Source organism: Sander lucioperca, chromosome 10 (genome assembly GCF_008315115.2).
Source record: "Sander lucioperca isolate FBNREF2018 chromosome 10, SLUC_FBN_1.2, whole genome shotgun sequence".
Lineage (NCBI taxonomy): Eukaryota > Metazoa > Chordata > Actinopteri > Perciformes > Percidae > Sander > Sander lucioperca.
Window position 1 is genome coordinate 33,811,303 of NC_050182.1, and position 17,137 is coordinate 33,828,439.

The 17,137-nt window shown below is 39.8% G+C and overlaps 1 protein-coding gene across 4 annotated transcripts in view; it reads left to right on the top strand.

Moving 5' to 3' along the window:
* The window catches only part of LOC116035232 (ankyrin repeat and IBR domain-containing protein 1), a 38,295-nt gene that overhangs the window by 7,468 nt on the left and 13,690 nt on the right, over positions 1–17,137 (top strand). For all 4 annotated transcript variants that reach the window (XM_031278209.2, XM_036005903.1, XM_031278211.2 and 1 more), the window contains 6 exons: positions 2,401–2,609; positions 11,490–11,578; positions 11,695–11,839; positions 13,029–13,195; positions 15,056–15,144; positions 15,953–16,083. In XM_031278209.2, coding sequence (XP_031134069.1) covers positions 2,401–2,609; positions 11,490–11,578; positions 11,695–11,839; positions 13,029–13,195; positions 15,056–15,144; positions 15,953–16,083 — 830 coding nt within the window. The remainder of the gene's footprint in view (positions 1–2,400; positions 2,610–11,489; positions 11,579–11,694; positions 11,840–13,028; positions 13,196–15,055; positions 15,145–15,952; positions 16,084–17,137) is intronic.

Consider the following 17,137-nt stretch of genomic DNA (forward strand, 5'->3'; position numbering starts at 1 on the left):
CCAGTTTTGATTCTGGCCAGGGAACATTGTTGCATGTCTTATCCTGTTCTCCGTCTCACAGTGTATCCTGTGTGCATCTACACTGTCTAGGGTTGGGTACCGTAACCCGCTGCCAATATGGCACTGGTTTCTTAACGACCGGTATCTAATGGACCAAATGACAACGCAGATTTTTTTGTGAAGATTTTGTGTAAAGTAACGGTAGCTCAAGGTAAAAGCCAAGTTAAACGTGTAACATATCCACATTCACAAACAAACAATATGCACACATTCACACAGTTCAGCTCATATGACACATGATTCTGTTCAGTCAATTTCAGGTCATCAAATCAATATACCTAACGACACATGCACCCCTGAGACATATGTGGAGACAGCTGTGGAACTCCCTGCCTGGTGGTCTCAGGCAGGCAAACTCAGTGGCTTCTTTTAAATCTTTTTTTATTAAATCACTGTTATCGTTTGACTTTTTCATAACTGTTATATTTATTGCTAATATTGTTGTGTTATTTATTGTTGAATTTAAGTATTTTATTTCATTTACATTTTAATTATGGATCTTGTTTTTAATTTATTGTTTTTACTGTACAGCACTTTGTAACTTGTAACTTATTATTATTATTATTATAATATTTTACCAATAGGCTAAATCAGTGAATGCCTTTTATTCTGAGGAGAATGAATTGATTTCATTTTGCCACATTCTTCATGCCCACAGATATCAGTCATTTCCCCAGAATTACTCCACTGATGCTCTTGTATTTTAGGCTTGGCTGAGTACTACAGAGTATCAGTGTCACAGTTTTGATTTGGTTTGCAGCCTTAAGCCACCAATTCTCGATCTTGCTTCACTTAACCTAGCTTAGATAATGGGTATGAAGAGCTTCAGATGTTTAAAACAAAGTTATTTGATTTGAAGCCTTTGAAAAGCATTACCACACTTAATTTAATTGAACTTTTCTTAGATTATGTCAGTAGAGGACTTCAAAAAAAATGTGTCACAGTTTGGGTTGATTCTCATCTTGGCTGGCTGTTGAGCTGTGTGTGCTACATATTAGACATACTTGTAAGAGCTTAGGGGACAGAGTGACCACCGATTCTTGCTATTTTTATTCACCTCTATCATGGGAATGCTGTCTGTCTGTTTAATGGGGATGTAACATTTTTGGGTTCTTGTTAATCTCCACGAGAAATGTTTTTGGACTTATTTATCATTACTTTCTTGTGAAAACTTTAACACAATATACTTTCTAACTTTTACATTTCCATATTAGTCTTTTTACATTTTATCATCACAATTCTTGGTGCTTTCCTGTTGAGCTGCCCGCCTGTCAATCTGTCTGTGCTTTTGACAATTTGTATTTCCCCACTAATGTATGATTTATAAGACCAAATGTGAAGACTTTTAATTTCCGACTCCTTTTAATGGCCAAAAGCTGGAAGATAGAGTCATACTCATTGATGAGTTTTAATTGAATGGATATGGGGGGGAATTGCAATATTGCAATATTCATTATCTAAACGAGGCCATTTAGAGTCTGAGGCATTTGATTGGTGGTGAAACGTGTCTCGAGGCTGATAATGGCCTAATTGCACAGTTGATCCGGTCATGTTCCTGATTTTAGAAGGGGCTTTTTTGTCAGAGAAAATTTGGACTCAGGCACAGTCCACAAGTCATTCAATATTTATACTGAAAAGCTCTCTGACCTGTTTTTGTACTAATGTGAGATTGGACAGCTATTCTAAAACAGAAAACCAGATGGCAGCAGGTCTATGTTGTTGGCTGTTTAAAAGGCTTATGTGGTGGTGTTGCCACTGGAGTGGGATTTGTGTGGGCTTTGGTGGATTCAGCATTGGGATTTCCAATTCTTACAAACATATGACAGGATGGACAGAAAAAGACAAGTCTTGTTTTATCAGGTTGAATGGGAATTCTGTCATATGTTGTCTTTGATGTTTATCCAGGCCTACATTTCTGAATATTTATAAAATATGATCACAAAATACACTAGGCTTTTGTTTTTTATGTTCTTATGAACAACTCAGTGATTCTAGATTGTGTGACTGGGCTTGGTCTGTTTTACTGATCACGTGGGTCTGTGTTATTAAAATACAGTGTTGTTATGAGCTTTTGTTTCTTCAAAATGCCAACTTAACTGGCTATTTAAACTCAATGTCCCAGCCTTTGTTAGAAGCCCTGGGCTTTTACTACATTGATGTAGTAATTTCCATTTTCCCCTTTCTGTTTAAATTTATTTTTTGACTGTCATCCGAACTCTTTCTTCATGCCTCATTGTCATGTGCTCATTAGGTTTCTCATTTACTTAGATTATTATTCTCTGTTTGGTTTCATGCATTAGCATTTCTCTCTTTTTAATTATCTTCACTTTTTTGCATCAGATTGGGACAGAGAGAAGCTCTTAGAGGCCTGGATGAGCAATGCGGAGGAATGCTGCCAACGTTCAGGGGTACAGATGCCCAACCCACCTCCAAGTGGCTACAATGCCTGGGACACCTTGCCCTCGCCTCGTACGCCACGCACCACCCACTCCTCCATCACCTCCCCAGACCAAGTCAGCCTCATGCCTGCCGATGTGGAGTCTTCTCTGGTGAGGTCCCCTTTCACCATTGTTTGCTAAATTAATAGAATAAGAGGATGAGGAAACAACTGAGATTGGTGCTAATCCCCACAACTCCCATTGAACTGGTGGGAGTCAGCGTCTTACCAAAAATAATTTACACAAATGCCTTCAAACTCCATCTTTCAGTTTTCATACATTTTGAGGTTGAAAACGTTGAAAGAACTTTGGTAACACTTTACTTGAAGGTATCTACATAAGAGTGACATGACACTGTCATGAACACATGACACTGTCATGACACAGTTATGACACATGAACCCTAACTCTAACCCTAACCATAACTTGACATGACAAAAACCGAATGACACGTAGTAAAAGAAGCGTTATGTCATAAACGTTTGAGTTGTTTATAATGTTTATGACACGTTCATGACAGTGTCATGTCATTCTCATGTAGATACCTTCAAGTAAAGTGTAACCAAAACTTTAAATGGCAGTTGCAAATTTGGTACATGCCGATGAGAACAATTTTTTGTGTATCGTTTAACTGTACTTATCAGTGGAGAGCCATCAGATGAAATTAAACCACAAGAAGAGCAGCCCCAGGGAGAAGCGTATTGTTTTCCTGGCCAAGAAGCTCCTACAGCAGGAAAAGGATAAAACGTGTTTCATGCTACTTGCGTTCAGCGCAGTCAGGGGTGGTGTAGACAGCGATATGCAGCAGTGATATGGAACTGTGGCCTGGGCAACTGTGCACGGAGGGTCTCAACGCCGAGCCGTGCACCCAAGATTTTGTAACAATGCGTATACCGCGTTGCAATGATGCAATGGCTACTGAAGAGAAGAAGTTGTTCTTGGAGACGCTCTGACCGCTGCTCTGCTGACCACTGCTCTGACTGCAATTAGTATGAACGACCAGACAGCACGGCGTCCACCCCGACCGTGCTGACCGCAAGAAGCATGAAACCTGTTTAAAAGCTAGCATGGAAGCGCCCAGACTAATAGCATCTGGCAGTGTACCCCTAACAACTGTACACCAGTGTTTATTTAAACCAAGTCCCTACGGTGCCACAGATTTTCTGAAGTGTTTCTGCTGAATTCTTTAAATTTTCACCACCACACCTGTCTCTCTGCATAATGTTGCATTATTTCCAAGCACTTAATATTGCTTGCGATCATTAGTATTCATGCCACTGGTCTCCCCACAAACATAAACACAAGTAGGACTTACTCTACTCCTTGGAGAACAAGTGGTTTGTTAATTATGGTGTATGCTTTGAACATGAGAGAATATTATATTATTCTACTGATGAGTGGGACAATAAAATAGGTAGTAAGAACATTCCATAGCAATCTAATGCTTCTGTGTCAAACATGAAGGAATTAGTAATCAAACCTCCAGATGTCTGGAATTGTCATGCTGTCTGCTAATTGGTTTCCCTCTACAGCTGACATAAACCGGTATCAAGTACTGTCTGCAAACTAAACTTTAAGCACTTTGTAGTTTTAACAAAGATAAAAGAAATATTTTGTGTGTTTGCAACAACTACAGCTCTCATGACTCATAGACATGCAAGTGTGCTGTTCAAACCTCATGGAAGGTGTGTTTTCCACAGCTGTGCAGAATCTGCACATCTACAAGAACATTATTGACCCGCTGCTGCAAGAGGGTCAGCGGCACACACCCCCCCGTTTAATTGCCCCTCCTATTATCCTGACCTTGTCTGAGGTTTCCTGATAATTATCAAACATGCTTGACATTTTCCTCAGCAGTCTTCTTTGTGAGCATTATGCCAGGTAATGTGTATAGAAGACTGCCAATTGGACACATTTAAAGGGATATTTCACTGCTGGAAATGTATTAAATTGGGTCATTTATGTAGTAGAAATGTGAAAAATGTTTAGAAGTTGGTGCCTTCTAGACCGAGAAAAGCCAGAAAAATAATTTTTGGTTCATGTGGATGAAAGACAACTGCCAGAATGCACTTGCTTCACTTCCCTACGAGTCCACTCCCAAGCCATGCCTACCGTTTACAGACAGACAGACAGAGAGGCAGTCAAGTCAACTCAAGTGTGTTTTATTGTCATTTCAACCATATACACGAAACAACGTTTCACCGTGGCTCAAGTGGTGTTACACATTTAAAATATAAAAAAACAACATTATATAAAAACAACATACAAAACAGGCTACATTTAGTGCACACACTTTATAGGCTCCGTAAAGTTCAGCTAACGCATTGGTAGCATTAGCGCTTGGTGGGATGTAAACACCGAGTATAAACACAGCCGTGAATTTGCGTGTAATGTAGAATGGTCGGCATTTAACAGTCACAAACTCCCCCAGCGGTTAGCAGTAGTTGGATAAAAGCACCCCATTTCTGCACCAGTCCGTGTTGGTGTTAACACAGCCCACCTCTACGAGTCTTACCCGACAGAGCAGCATCTGTTCGGAAGGCTAGCAGGTCTGGTAGCTGGATAGCGGAGTCCGGTACACTGTTGTTCAGCCATGTTTCCACAAAAACAAAAACACTCTGAGCTCGTGTTGGGAGTTTCGTTGAAGTTGGATGTAGTCCAGTTTGTTGTCTAATGAGCAGACACTTGCAAGCAGGATGGATGGGACAGGTGGCCGGCTACCGTTGGCTTTCCACTAGCTCCAACTGCTGCCCTCGGTCCGCGTTTTCCGCTTTCATGCACACCGCTTTCGATGTCCCCTTACCCGGCTAGCGGCATCGAGTGACACTGCAGGCTTAGGTGCTGGTCTCCGTAGCAGGCGAAGCTCGCGTAGTGTGTTGAGTATTCTGTCTGTAATAAAGTTTCCTGCATATTCTCCAATCTGTACCAATGTATACCGGTGGTACACATGTCCGGTAGTTTGAATGCACATAATTGTTGTAAAAGTTTGCTGCTGAAAAGAGAGAGCCTGTTTAGCTTAGCTTCAAGATGACTGGCACTCGACTAGCATCGGGTAGTGACAGTCCCACCCCCTATGGGCGGGTTGAAAACATGCGGAACTAACTGGCTGTAGTCCATAGCCTCTGGACAAAAATGCCTCAGATGACGCTAAATGGCGATTTTTGCGTCATCAGAGGCTTTTTTTCACACCCACAATAAAGAGGAATCTAGTCTCGGGGACATGAGGGAGGGAAGCACGGTCATTCGAAAATACTACCGGGTTTCTACTGATACAAAGCTTAATGCTAATCGGTGAAGTATCCCTTTAAAGTTTTTTTTCAGTGTGTAGAACTATATTATGAGCCTGCTAATGTGAACATGCTAAATGTGAGCAAAGAATATTATACACGCTTGTTGTGATGTGTTTGCAATGCAGATTGTGTTGTACATAAGTTGAAACTTACTTACTGTAAGCATAAAAGTGGAATTTCCTCGGCCATTATATGTATTTGAGAATTCATATACAAAATAATGATGGAAAGCTGATCCTGTAAATAAATCCCTTGTGTTTTCATGGTGTTTTAGACACCTTGCGTTAGTGACCAGGGACTTTTAAGCTTCTGAAATGGCATTGCGATTGTGGGCAAAGTTAGACAGTTTTGCCATGCTCTGAAAAGTTTAGTGTTAGAGGACATAATCTTTTTGGATGAATGATGATTAGTGTTTGGGTATGTATAACTAAACTGTTGATGATAGATGATAGCTGAAGCTGACCGCTTTGATTTATCAATTACTTTATGAGAAATTATAGGTTGTGTTTGGCTGACAGTATCTTTTGTCGTGGCTCTGTGCCTTGAGCTGCACTGTGTCAATCGACCGGGTCTACTCAAGGGCTTGTTTAAAGGTTACAGTTGATTATATCACATTCTGCTCTTTCACAAATCAATACTTACATTGTTGAAGTACACTGCCTCCTTTATGTCTGTTGTTAGGGCCAGTCTTTCACTGTAACAAGGCCTGTGTGTGTGTGTGTGTGTGTGTGTTAGAGGTCGACCGATTCATCGGTTTTGCCGATTAATCGGCACCGATAGTTGATTGGTGGAACTATCGTTATCGGCAAAAATCCATACCGATGTTTGCGTCCGTTGCTGTAGCGGCGCGCGCTGTCATTCATTACACAGTACGCGAGAGCTGAGAAGGGTCTGCTGGCATCATGCATTACAATAGCGGCCTCTAGAGGCGAAATAAAAACTATCACTGATGCCTGGTGTTGTTTATCTTCGACACGTGTTACTGCGCGCTGCACGGAGAGCACATGCTGCGGAGAAGGCTGACATCAGATGCTCGTTTAAAGCATCGACAGCAAAAAGGTATGTATACAGTACATATTAATTTGTTGAATAGATGCTGCATTAGTAGAGAAAGAACAGCACAACAGTATATTTGTTTGCTTTCGAGGCTGAGATGACGCTAAACATTAGTAGTAGGCTAACTTACCTCAAGCGGTTAAAACACTGACAAAAATAAACGGCACCTCTGATTCATATTTAGATCATTTAATAACAGTTAAACGTAGAGACTTACTGATTGCTGCAGCTAAAAGCTAACGAGTTAGCCGTCACGGGGGTGTCTTTGGTGTCTTTCTAGCCTCTACAGGTGATTTTCTATCCAGCCTGGAACTTGGGCCTTTTTTCGGGGTTGTTGAGCATTAAATCCAAACTGTTACATCCAAGATTTATCCACTTGATGTCCATAATTCATCACGTTTTCGGTCATTTCTGCCGCTAACTCCGTGCTACCCATAGACAGTAGGTGCTACCGACAAGGGGATCTCCCATGATGCCTTTGTTTATGTTTTCAACCAATGGGAAGGCAGGTCCGTCACACATTACGCCTTATATGGGCATCCAAGCGAGAACAAATATATATATATATATATATAGTATAAAGTGGGAAAGATAGATCCCTCCAGGTCAGAGATCGTCTGTTACCGTTCTAAACCGTTCTACAGAGAAGAATGGCGTCACTGTTTTGAGATTGTTTGTCCTTTCTATGAATTATAATGCTCATTATGTTTATTTTTGCACTGGATGACTCCAAATATGTAGGAGAACTGTTTTAGACAACACACATGCTTGTGTAGCATTGCTGTGGGTGTAATATCAATAAATATGACATTATTATTTTGATTATTGGCAAAAGCGTCTGGACTTTTTTTGAAACAATGTATGTATTTTGTCAACTGTATAAGTTATAAATACTATCGGTCGATTAATCGGTTATCGGCAAATACGGCCCAACCTAGCTATCGGTCTCGGTAAAATCCACTATCGGTCGACCTCTAGTGTGTGTGTGTGTGTGTGTGTGTAACAAGGCTTGTGTGTGTGTGTGTGTGTGTACCAAGGTTGTTATAATTTTGCATTTTTCATTAGTTTTTATTTCGTTTTGACTTTTTTCAAATTCAGTTTAGTTTTAATTAGTTTTTAAAGCGGGTTTGCTAGTTTAGTTTATTTTTTGAAAATGCTTAGTTTTAGTTTAGTTTTTATTAGTTTTAATGTTAGTTTTAGTCTTTTTTGTGATATGGGTTTTTTGTGATATTTTATATATATATATATAAGGCAAGATTAAAAAAGGTCAGAAAAAAGTATTGTGTAATAATAACTCAACAAAAACATCATACAATTTTAGAAATATGTATTCACAATGTATTCAACAATAACACCAGTACATAAAATGTACATATGATGATGAGCACAAATATGTAAACAGTCTACACAAGACACCGCAGTAAGTGCAAAGTGTAGTGTAAATGTAAGTGACAGGAACAGGTGTTTTGAACTTTGGTTCGAGCAAAGTTGTGAACTTTTTGAAGTCAATCGACTCACACAGTTGTGTAGATATCCCAGTATCAATATACATATTAACCCCCGCTTCCCCCAGCTTGTGTTCCTGCGTATTCACTAACCAGCAGCTATCGGGTCGCCGGTGAAAGCCCTCCTATAGTGTTCTCTGTCCTGCTGTTGTCTCTGTCATGCTGCCTGGCCCTGTATCCATACATCCATGCCCTGTACCGAGGTTAGCTTCTGTTTCGGGGAAAACGGGCTTTGCGTTCTCCTTTACCTTGTTAAGGTAAGCTAGGTTAGCCTCCTTGTGCGTGCTTCTCAAATGTACTTTCAAATTCGTGGGATTTTTCCCTGTAATAAATTGTCCACGTATTTTACCACCTTCCACTGCAAGACACTTGCTTTTATCTGACACAGTCATAATCAAATAGGACTCTGCCGCTTTCTTCCGACTCGGTACCGCCATGAAGCCAGGCGAGGGGCATGGACTATGTTGTGTTCAATTTAACATATCGACTGTGTATGTAGAATAGTAGAACATAGACTGTGTACTGTGTAATAGACATATGTCTATTGCATAGACTGTATAAAACAGGTCTATGGTCGGAAATGTCAACTCTGAAAGATATAATGTTATTTGCTGTGTGAAAGACATTGACAAAGACGAAAACTCAAGACATTTACTTGATAATATTTTATTTTAGTTAGTTTTGCAAACAGACATTATAGTTTTAGTTATAATTTTTTTGTAATGCCTCGTTTTTATTTTTATTTCAGTTAACGACAATGTTTTTTCCCACCTTATTTCGTTCGTTTTCGTTAACGATTATAACCGTGGCGTGCACATGTACGTGCGTGTGTGCATCTGTTTGTGGATGTGAAAAAATACATCTGATGACAGAACAGTAATCTGTGAGCCACATGCTAATGAGAAGTTATCATCTAGGCCTGGGCTAGCCTTTGACACAGTGTTTTTTTTTATAAATCAACTCTACCAAGAGATAAAATAGCGAGGGGCAAAGAGAACAGACAGTCCAGAGAAAACGACAAAATGTGTCCAAAGTTTGGGATCATTTCAAGCTGCAGCGAAAAACAAAAACTCTGTACGGTGTGTATTTTGTAAAACAGAACTAGCCTACCACAATAGCACAACATCAGTGCTTCAGCATCTCAGCAGAAAGCATCCAATCTAAAGTTGCACACTCCCGAAGCGACCCGGCACAAGGTAACATTACCGTTAGCATTTAATGTAAATCAATACGATTGCTAGTTGAGATGAGAGCTCCCCGCTCATCACTGCTGCCCACACTGCTGTGACACAGAGCTGGTTGGGTTATAGTTAGTTGTTCATTTTTAGAGACCTGACTTATTGTCTCTTTTGTATATTTACTATTACTCTTTAATAAAGTAAAATTTGTCTTATCCTATTACTCGATTAAACGATGGAAAAATTGTTAGAATAACGACTACTAAAATAATCGATAGCTGCAGCCCTAGTTCGGTATGATTTTGGTACAGCAGAAAAAACAAATGCATAAGGATGCATTTCTTTTCATTTTTTTTTAACAGACAGTAGTGCAAGTCAAGGACACAATCCTCTTGTTGGGGACAGATTTTTCTCACTGGCAATTTTGGTTAACTATTTTTATTATAACACAAAGGGAAGGACCATTAAACACTTCTACATTACACTGTATAAACACTTTCCCAAAAAGCAACAGGTCACAACAGTCTATAAAACTGAAAAGACTCTCTTATGGTGCGTTCAGACTGCAATGTTGCAAATATTCGCGTCGCTTTAATCACGAGTTTGATCGTGGCATAATTTTGGGATCATTTGTGTTTAATCTCGTTACTCGTGCTACTTGCGTTACCCCACAGTGTAGAGCTGTAGGCTTTTGAGACACAGCTTCACACGAATTTCTCGCTCAAGTTGAAATGTTTCAACTCACGCGAGTGCCGCAAATTTTATGTGTTGGCCTAATTCGTGTTGCGCCATTTGCATCATTCGCCCCACCCCCACGAATTTGTCTCTATTCGCATCTTTGCATTGAATTTGTATGTAATCGCGCTGCCGAATTCGGGTGGTGTGAAGGCACTATTATGCTATGAAACTGAAAATACTGAATAAACAGAATAATAAAAAATAAAACTTGCATTAGGAGGGTTACAATTAGTTCCACCTTGGCTATATGCCAAAGTAAATGCCAGTTGCTTCAGTAATTGTCTTATCCCATTCTGCTTTTGCGTCTCGTCTTATATAACTAATATAACTCTCTCTCCTTTTCTGTTGTAGCTGACCAGGAACCCACAGGCCAGTCTTCCAGCTCTGGCGTTTCATTTGCGCTCGCTATAGTGTGACTGACTCACACGCAAATCCCTGTGTGCCATGTTTCCACTGTATGGTATGGCTCTGTTCGACTCGAGTCAGTGTAGGTGGGATTCTCAGCTGATCGCCATAGCATCGCCGCGTGAAACTGCCAGGACATCTTTAAAGCCACACTCGCTGAATCCTCACAGAGGAAAGTCTGCACCTTGTCAGTTGTATGGCTTAGTGTACAGCCTAGTTTTGCTGCTTCTAATTTTCTTAAATCTGGGTTTAGTGAATAAAAATATTGTGGTCGCTATTGATGGTAGCTTGGCAATTTTAAAATGGCGGGTTTTTGCAGAATGTCCCGTGTCACGCTTAAATTCTCTTTGACCAGTGGTCTGCAGTGTTTTAACTGCACCTTTTAGTATTGCTTGGAACCTTGACTGAGGTGGTACCAATAAAAAGTATTAGGTACTAGCCCGAACTTATCCTAATGGAAAATGCATAAATAACGCGTAACGAACTGAACTTGGTGGAAACAACTTTGTTGTGATAACCTCAGCACCTGTAGCTAACTGCGTACAGCTAAAATTTTCCAGGCAGAACTAGCACTGTGTTTTCTGCGTCCACCGAACCGTGACCCCGTACCATGATGGTTCGGCACGAATACACAAACTGGTACAGCCCTAGAAATAATACATGAATTGTACTTAAGGGCCTTTTTAAATTGCAAGAAAGAGTTTTAAGAATTTTGTTCAGAAAATGATCTTTAATGGCAGATTTTTTTTTTTATCTATACTGAAAATATTTGTACTGTGGCCTCAAGACAGATTGTATCTCTTTTCTTTTGTGTCACAGTGTGGTATCTGCATGTCTTCCATTTCCGTCTTCGAGGAACCTGTTGACATGTCCTGTGGCCACGAATTTTGCAGAGCATGCTGGGAAGGGTAAGTTAAATTTTGGTTTAGCCTGCAGATCAGCTCCTACTTTTCTTACACTGATCTTCACCGTTTTTCTGTGTACATACGTCATTTCTGTCTGCAATGTACGTATGCTTCCTCAGGTTTCTAAATTTGAAGATCCAAGAGGGTGAAGCCCATAACATCTTCTGTCCAGCATTTGACTGCTACCAGCTAGTGCCTGTGGAAGTCATTGAGAGTGTGGTGTCTAGAGAGATGGACAAGCGCTACCTCCAGTTTGACATCAAGGTAACAAGATGAAAAAACAGAACTGTGCACTAAACAGATTTCCTTTTAACTGTGAGCCTTCTACACATATTAATATTATATTATCACCTTCAGAGATAAACACATGACTTGTGAAGTTGAATTGCAATCTAGAGCAAAGACTACATTGAATATAGATGCTAGTTGACTAACATGTTAGGTCACAATGGGACAACATTAACGAGAGTAGAGATATTCTTAAAAGGTAAGCAGCATTTATTTGAACTGAATAAATCAGAAATGAAGTGGTCTGAATGAAATGGGATTTTTTTTGTTACCAAACTGCCAGATTCCAATACCAACCAGCCAAGAATCACATTGACTTGACTTTTTTTCACCTATATATTTTTTCCTTAATTGAAGTGTAGAAGTGTAAGAGGCACAAATCTGAAATAAATAACAAGACTCTTTGTTTGAGTTGTCATAGAAACATGAACATGTTCTCATTCAAGCTGCACAGGCACTGTCGTCATATTCAGGCTATTTTTGGGTCAACATTAAAGTACATACAAAATAGGGCAGCACCCAGGATTTGCTATAGTTGGCTGACTGATGGTCTGGAATTAAAAAGGAAAACATCTACAATATAGGGGATTATTGTAACAGAAGTCAACATGTTTTATCAGCTTAATTCATGATCTTTCTCAGATATTAAAGTCCATGTATGTGCTCCTTTGCAAACTTTAAAAAGTAAATTAACACCAAGCAGAAAATTGTTGTTTCACTGATCTCCTCTGGCAGAAACTTTCAAACCTTTAACAGATAATGTTGTGGTAGAAATGAATACAGTCACCCTTACTAAAATACCTTTAACGGTATAGTAATTGATGTTAATCCAATACACTTTTTGTCAAATTCAGCGAATATCTCCTCTCGGTCAACTAGCTCTCTATTTTCTGTGTGCGCTTAAAAAAAATCTGGTGTTCCTACACAGCCCTGGCTGCGTAAATGGAAAACAAACAGAAAGGAGTGCACGAACCACAAAACACTATTCCAGCCAATTGGCAACAGGCGGCAACAGTTGATGGTAGGGGGGGGAGGGGGAGGCAACAGCGGCGGAGCTTCAGAAATGGGGGGTTGTATTTGTTTGGCAGTTGAGTTCAAATATCAACAATCTTTGCGCAGCATTGTTTACTGCACCTTTAATCTTTTTTGTTTATTTTATTGACAGGCATTTGTGGAGAACAATCCAGCAATCCACTGGTGTCCCGTGGCAGGTTGCGAAAGGGCAGTAAGACTAAAAACCCAGGGTCCTGGGACCTCCACCTCAGACTCTCTTAGCTTCCCCCTCCTTCGGGCCCCAGCTGTAGATTGTGGCAAAGGCCACCTCTTCTGCTGGTCAGTAACCAGTACAACACCTTATATATGAAAATGTAAACATTTTTGTAATCATGTGTATTATAGTTTAAATTTAAATTTCAAAACTTGAAATATTCTAATGTACCAGTAACGGAGATTATTGAAAGCAAAACTTTGTGAAGCAAATAACATGTTTTGATTGATTAAGGGTCAGATAGATTGTTTATTACAACAGACATTTATTGTTTCTTACAGAAAAACCAGTAACATTAGAAGTGTGTTTGTCTATATCCGTGTTTGTGGTTTTTTTTTTTGCCATTAATTAGCATACACTACCCAAAAATGACAAATTGGAAACACGTTTAGAAGTTCCCGGGTCTATTACTGTGAAATAGAAAAAGTTTGAAATCACCAAAAGTCATGTGAGAGTTCGGTGTCCAGTCCAACCCAGTAACCAGGAAAGATTGGCCATTTTCAGGGATCCAACTAAGAATCCAAAGGCCTCTCCAACAGAGACCTTGAAAGCTCTGTTGGGCACCATCTCGCCAAAAAACAGCACTCCACTGATCATTTCTTAATGATAGGGTGGCTAGATGGATGCCCCTCCTGAGTAAAAGGCATATGACTGCCTGCCTGCAGTTCGCCAAACAGCAGTTTAAGAAATCTCTGAGAAAAAAGATTTCCTGGTGAAAACCAGGTACCACTCCTAAAGTCTGGCTAATACCAGTCTTTATGCTAAGATAGGGTAAAATACTCCCAACTTGCATCGTACTTAACTTCATATTATGCAAATTAAGTGTATGTCCCCAAATGTTGAACTTTTCCTTTTACTTGTGATGTACACATCTTTTATTTAAATGTTTAACCATTTTGCCATCATAAAATATATGTGCAGATTGGTGGATAAACTCTTTTATTTAATCTATTTTAAGTCTTTCATAACAAAATTGTGGAAAATTAGTATGGATCATTTTTAATACTTACTAATACTGCACATGGTGAACATGCAGGGTCCCTTAAATGCTAAATTCCAGCACCTACGCTGTTTGAATGCGTTTGTTTGAATGGGTATCCAATAATTTTCTGTGTACACATATTTGTAACTACTGATGTTAGCTTGGCAACATGATGCTGAAAGCTGTGTAGTCCTCCACCTAGTGGAGGCAAGTAGTCTACTGGCGGCGAGTGAGGCAGAGGGACCACGGGGTGCGCTAGCTAGCTAATTCTTGTCTCATCTGTGGTCTCATAAACAGTAAATTCATAAAATGCAGTGCCATATCCCTATTTTCCAAGCTACTGTAGCGGCCACATTTTACGGTTTTCTGATTCTGATACTACGGGAGCGCGGTTTCAATGGGAATGCAGCCGTCGAGGCTATCGTCCCTGTTTGACAATGCCGTACTCGCGCAGTTGTTTATTTGGTTGTCATGACCACGAGTGATTGACGCCCTGTCACTGTTCCTGTTGCTCATTCTCAAAGTGGAGAGAGAGCAGACAACCGTTCGTTTCAGTTGGGTAAACGAGAGAGTGTAATTGCAATTTCATGACATTTCATAGATCGATGCGTCGCAGCTGCAAAATGTATATAACAGAAACACTGACCTCACCGCACCCCACCTCACTATATGGTTCCTGAAAGTGGCTGTTTCTGTTGTCAGGTTTACTCAAGAGTGCAGTTGACATTACATTTGGTAATGGAACTGCGTGTAACACAGGTCTGACTTTAGTAGTTCCCTTGACACAAGGAAGGCATTTGGTTGAAAGTTGGATATGGCCATTTGTGGTTGACGGTTTTGACAGCATCTCTGACAGCACTGTATGATTGGTATGTTCCTCATTTGTCTTAATTTTATGTATAAAACTGTCTGCATCAGTCTAATCTGTCTGTGTATATTCCAGGGAGTGTCGAGGCGAGGCCCATGAGCCCTGTGACTGTGAGACCTGGAAGTTGTGGCAACAGAAAGTCTCTGAGATGAGACCTGAGGAATGTGAGTATTGACATTCATTTATTTATTTCAGTTTTTTGGTATTACACATAAAGTTACAGCTGAATTTACAAACTGCACAGCATTCTGCTTTTAAACTTATGTTTTAATGCTATTTTAACAGACATAATGTCAAATGGTTTAGTCAGTTAGTCTATGCAGTTTTATTTTATCTATTCAACCATCCCCTAAGTAATGGTAAGCTACTGTACCTGATGGTAAATTGTTAGAACAAAGAAGTTTGGATTATTAGCCAGTCCCCTTACTTGCCCAGACTTTTTGGGTTGCAGTCAAGTGATTGATTTGGAGCTAAATTGCCTGGAACTCAACCACAGTAATTACAAACAGTTTAGTGCTAAGCCAATTAAAATCCACCATGTTGATGATGAATTATTAATTAAAATGAACAGCCCACTCATTGAGAGTATGCAATGTTTAGAAGCAGTAATTGGACTGTGGGAAATCTAATAGATGATTTAAGATGGCTCAAGTTGCTCCAAAGTGCCACTTCCTTGATGTGACAGTCGAAAGATAAAAGCAATTATTTTGCTTTGGAACTATCTTTCCCTTCGATTTCCCCAGAATCAGTTTCATCTTGGCATTTCAAATGGCACATCAGAGGTGCTTTGATAATAGCCAATTATTCTGTTTGTGTGGGGGGTTGAGGGGGGTGGTGCATGAGCATCTTGGGAGATGTTAGCAAAATATATAAGCAATACACATTAGTCAGGCAGCTGTGGTAATAGTCATTCTCATTCTGTCTCATTATGCCTCTATTTGTTCTGTATACCTCCCCCTCCTCCTATTGAAGTGGCTGGTGTGAGTGAAGCTTACGAGGATGCAGCCAACTGCTTGTGGTTGCTCTCTAACTCCAAACCCTGCGCCAATTGCAAGTCCCCAATACAGAAAAACGAGGGCTGCAACCACATGCAGTGTGCTAAGGTAAGTAAGGCTGGGAGGTTTGTCTTACTATTGCAGGATGTAATTAGGTATCTCTTTCATCTCAGAGGCTATTCTGGCCAGTATGTTTTCAGTTGGTAATGAGTTTGATTGTTTTTTGATTGGGGAAAAAATACCTAAATTTACAATTCACAATTATTTCAGTGTACTGTACACAATTTACATTTAAACAAATAAAATAGGCATAAGAATTAAAGTTTGAATTGCAAAAACATTTGAGCAGAATTACAGACACATTTAAGCCTTATTGTTAGGGGTGTAAATCTTTCAGTATCTCACCATTCAAATTCGATTCTTGGGGTCAAGATGAAATTCAAAATCGATTCTCGATTCATTACACAAGGCTGCTAATTTTCAGTATCTATGCCATTCCGCTTTGCGCTAATAGAGGTGGTGTGACAAATTCCGGCTTTAAAAAAAAGAGTAAAGTGTGTATAGCATTATGGAGTTTTTATATTTTAAAAATATCATTTGATTTCAACAGTGTAAACACACTAAGGCAAACCTAAGACAAAAGGTAACATTTATTCATGCTAAACTTACTTTCTACTAATGTTTTCTCAATTGATAGTGACTTCAAGAACAACAAGTTCAAGTTACATAAATGAAATTGATAGGCTAGCTGCCTTTTTGGGTCTCAGAAACTTGCCAATTTTAAATAAAATGTACACAAAATAACACTGTAAAGTGGAGGAGTGGCTTGTCACTAAAAAGAGAATAGCTGGTCCACCTTTAAGGTCAGTCCACCTTAAGTGAGCCTGAGCTGAAGCTCTGCTAGCTCCGTGGCTAACCCTCTTCACTTTAATGTGCAGGTGGACACGGGAAACTTGGTTTGGGTCGTTGTAGCATTTATTCACCAACAACTATACACACACACTGCACTGCTACGTTTACAGCTATAACGTTACTGCAAACTTCATACTCACTCACACACACACACACACACACACACACACACACACACACACACACAAACACAAACGCACAGAAGCGGTTCTCCCCCCCCACTGTCTCACAATGTCTACAAAGTGGAAAG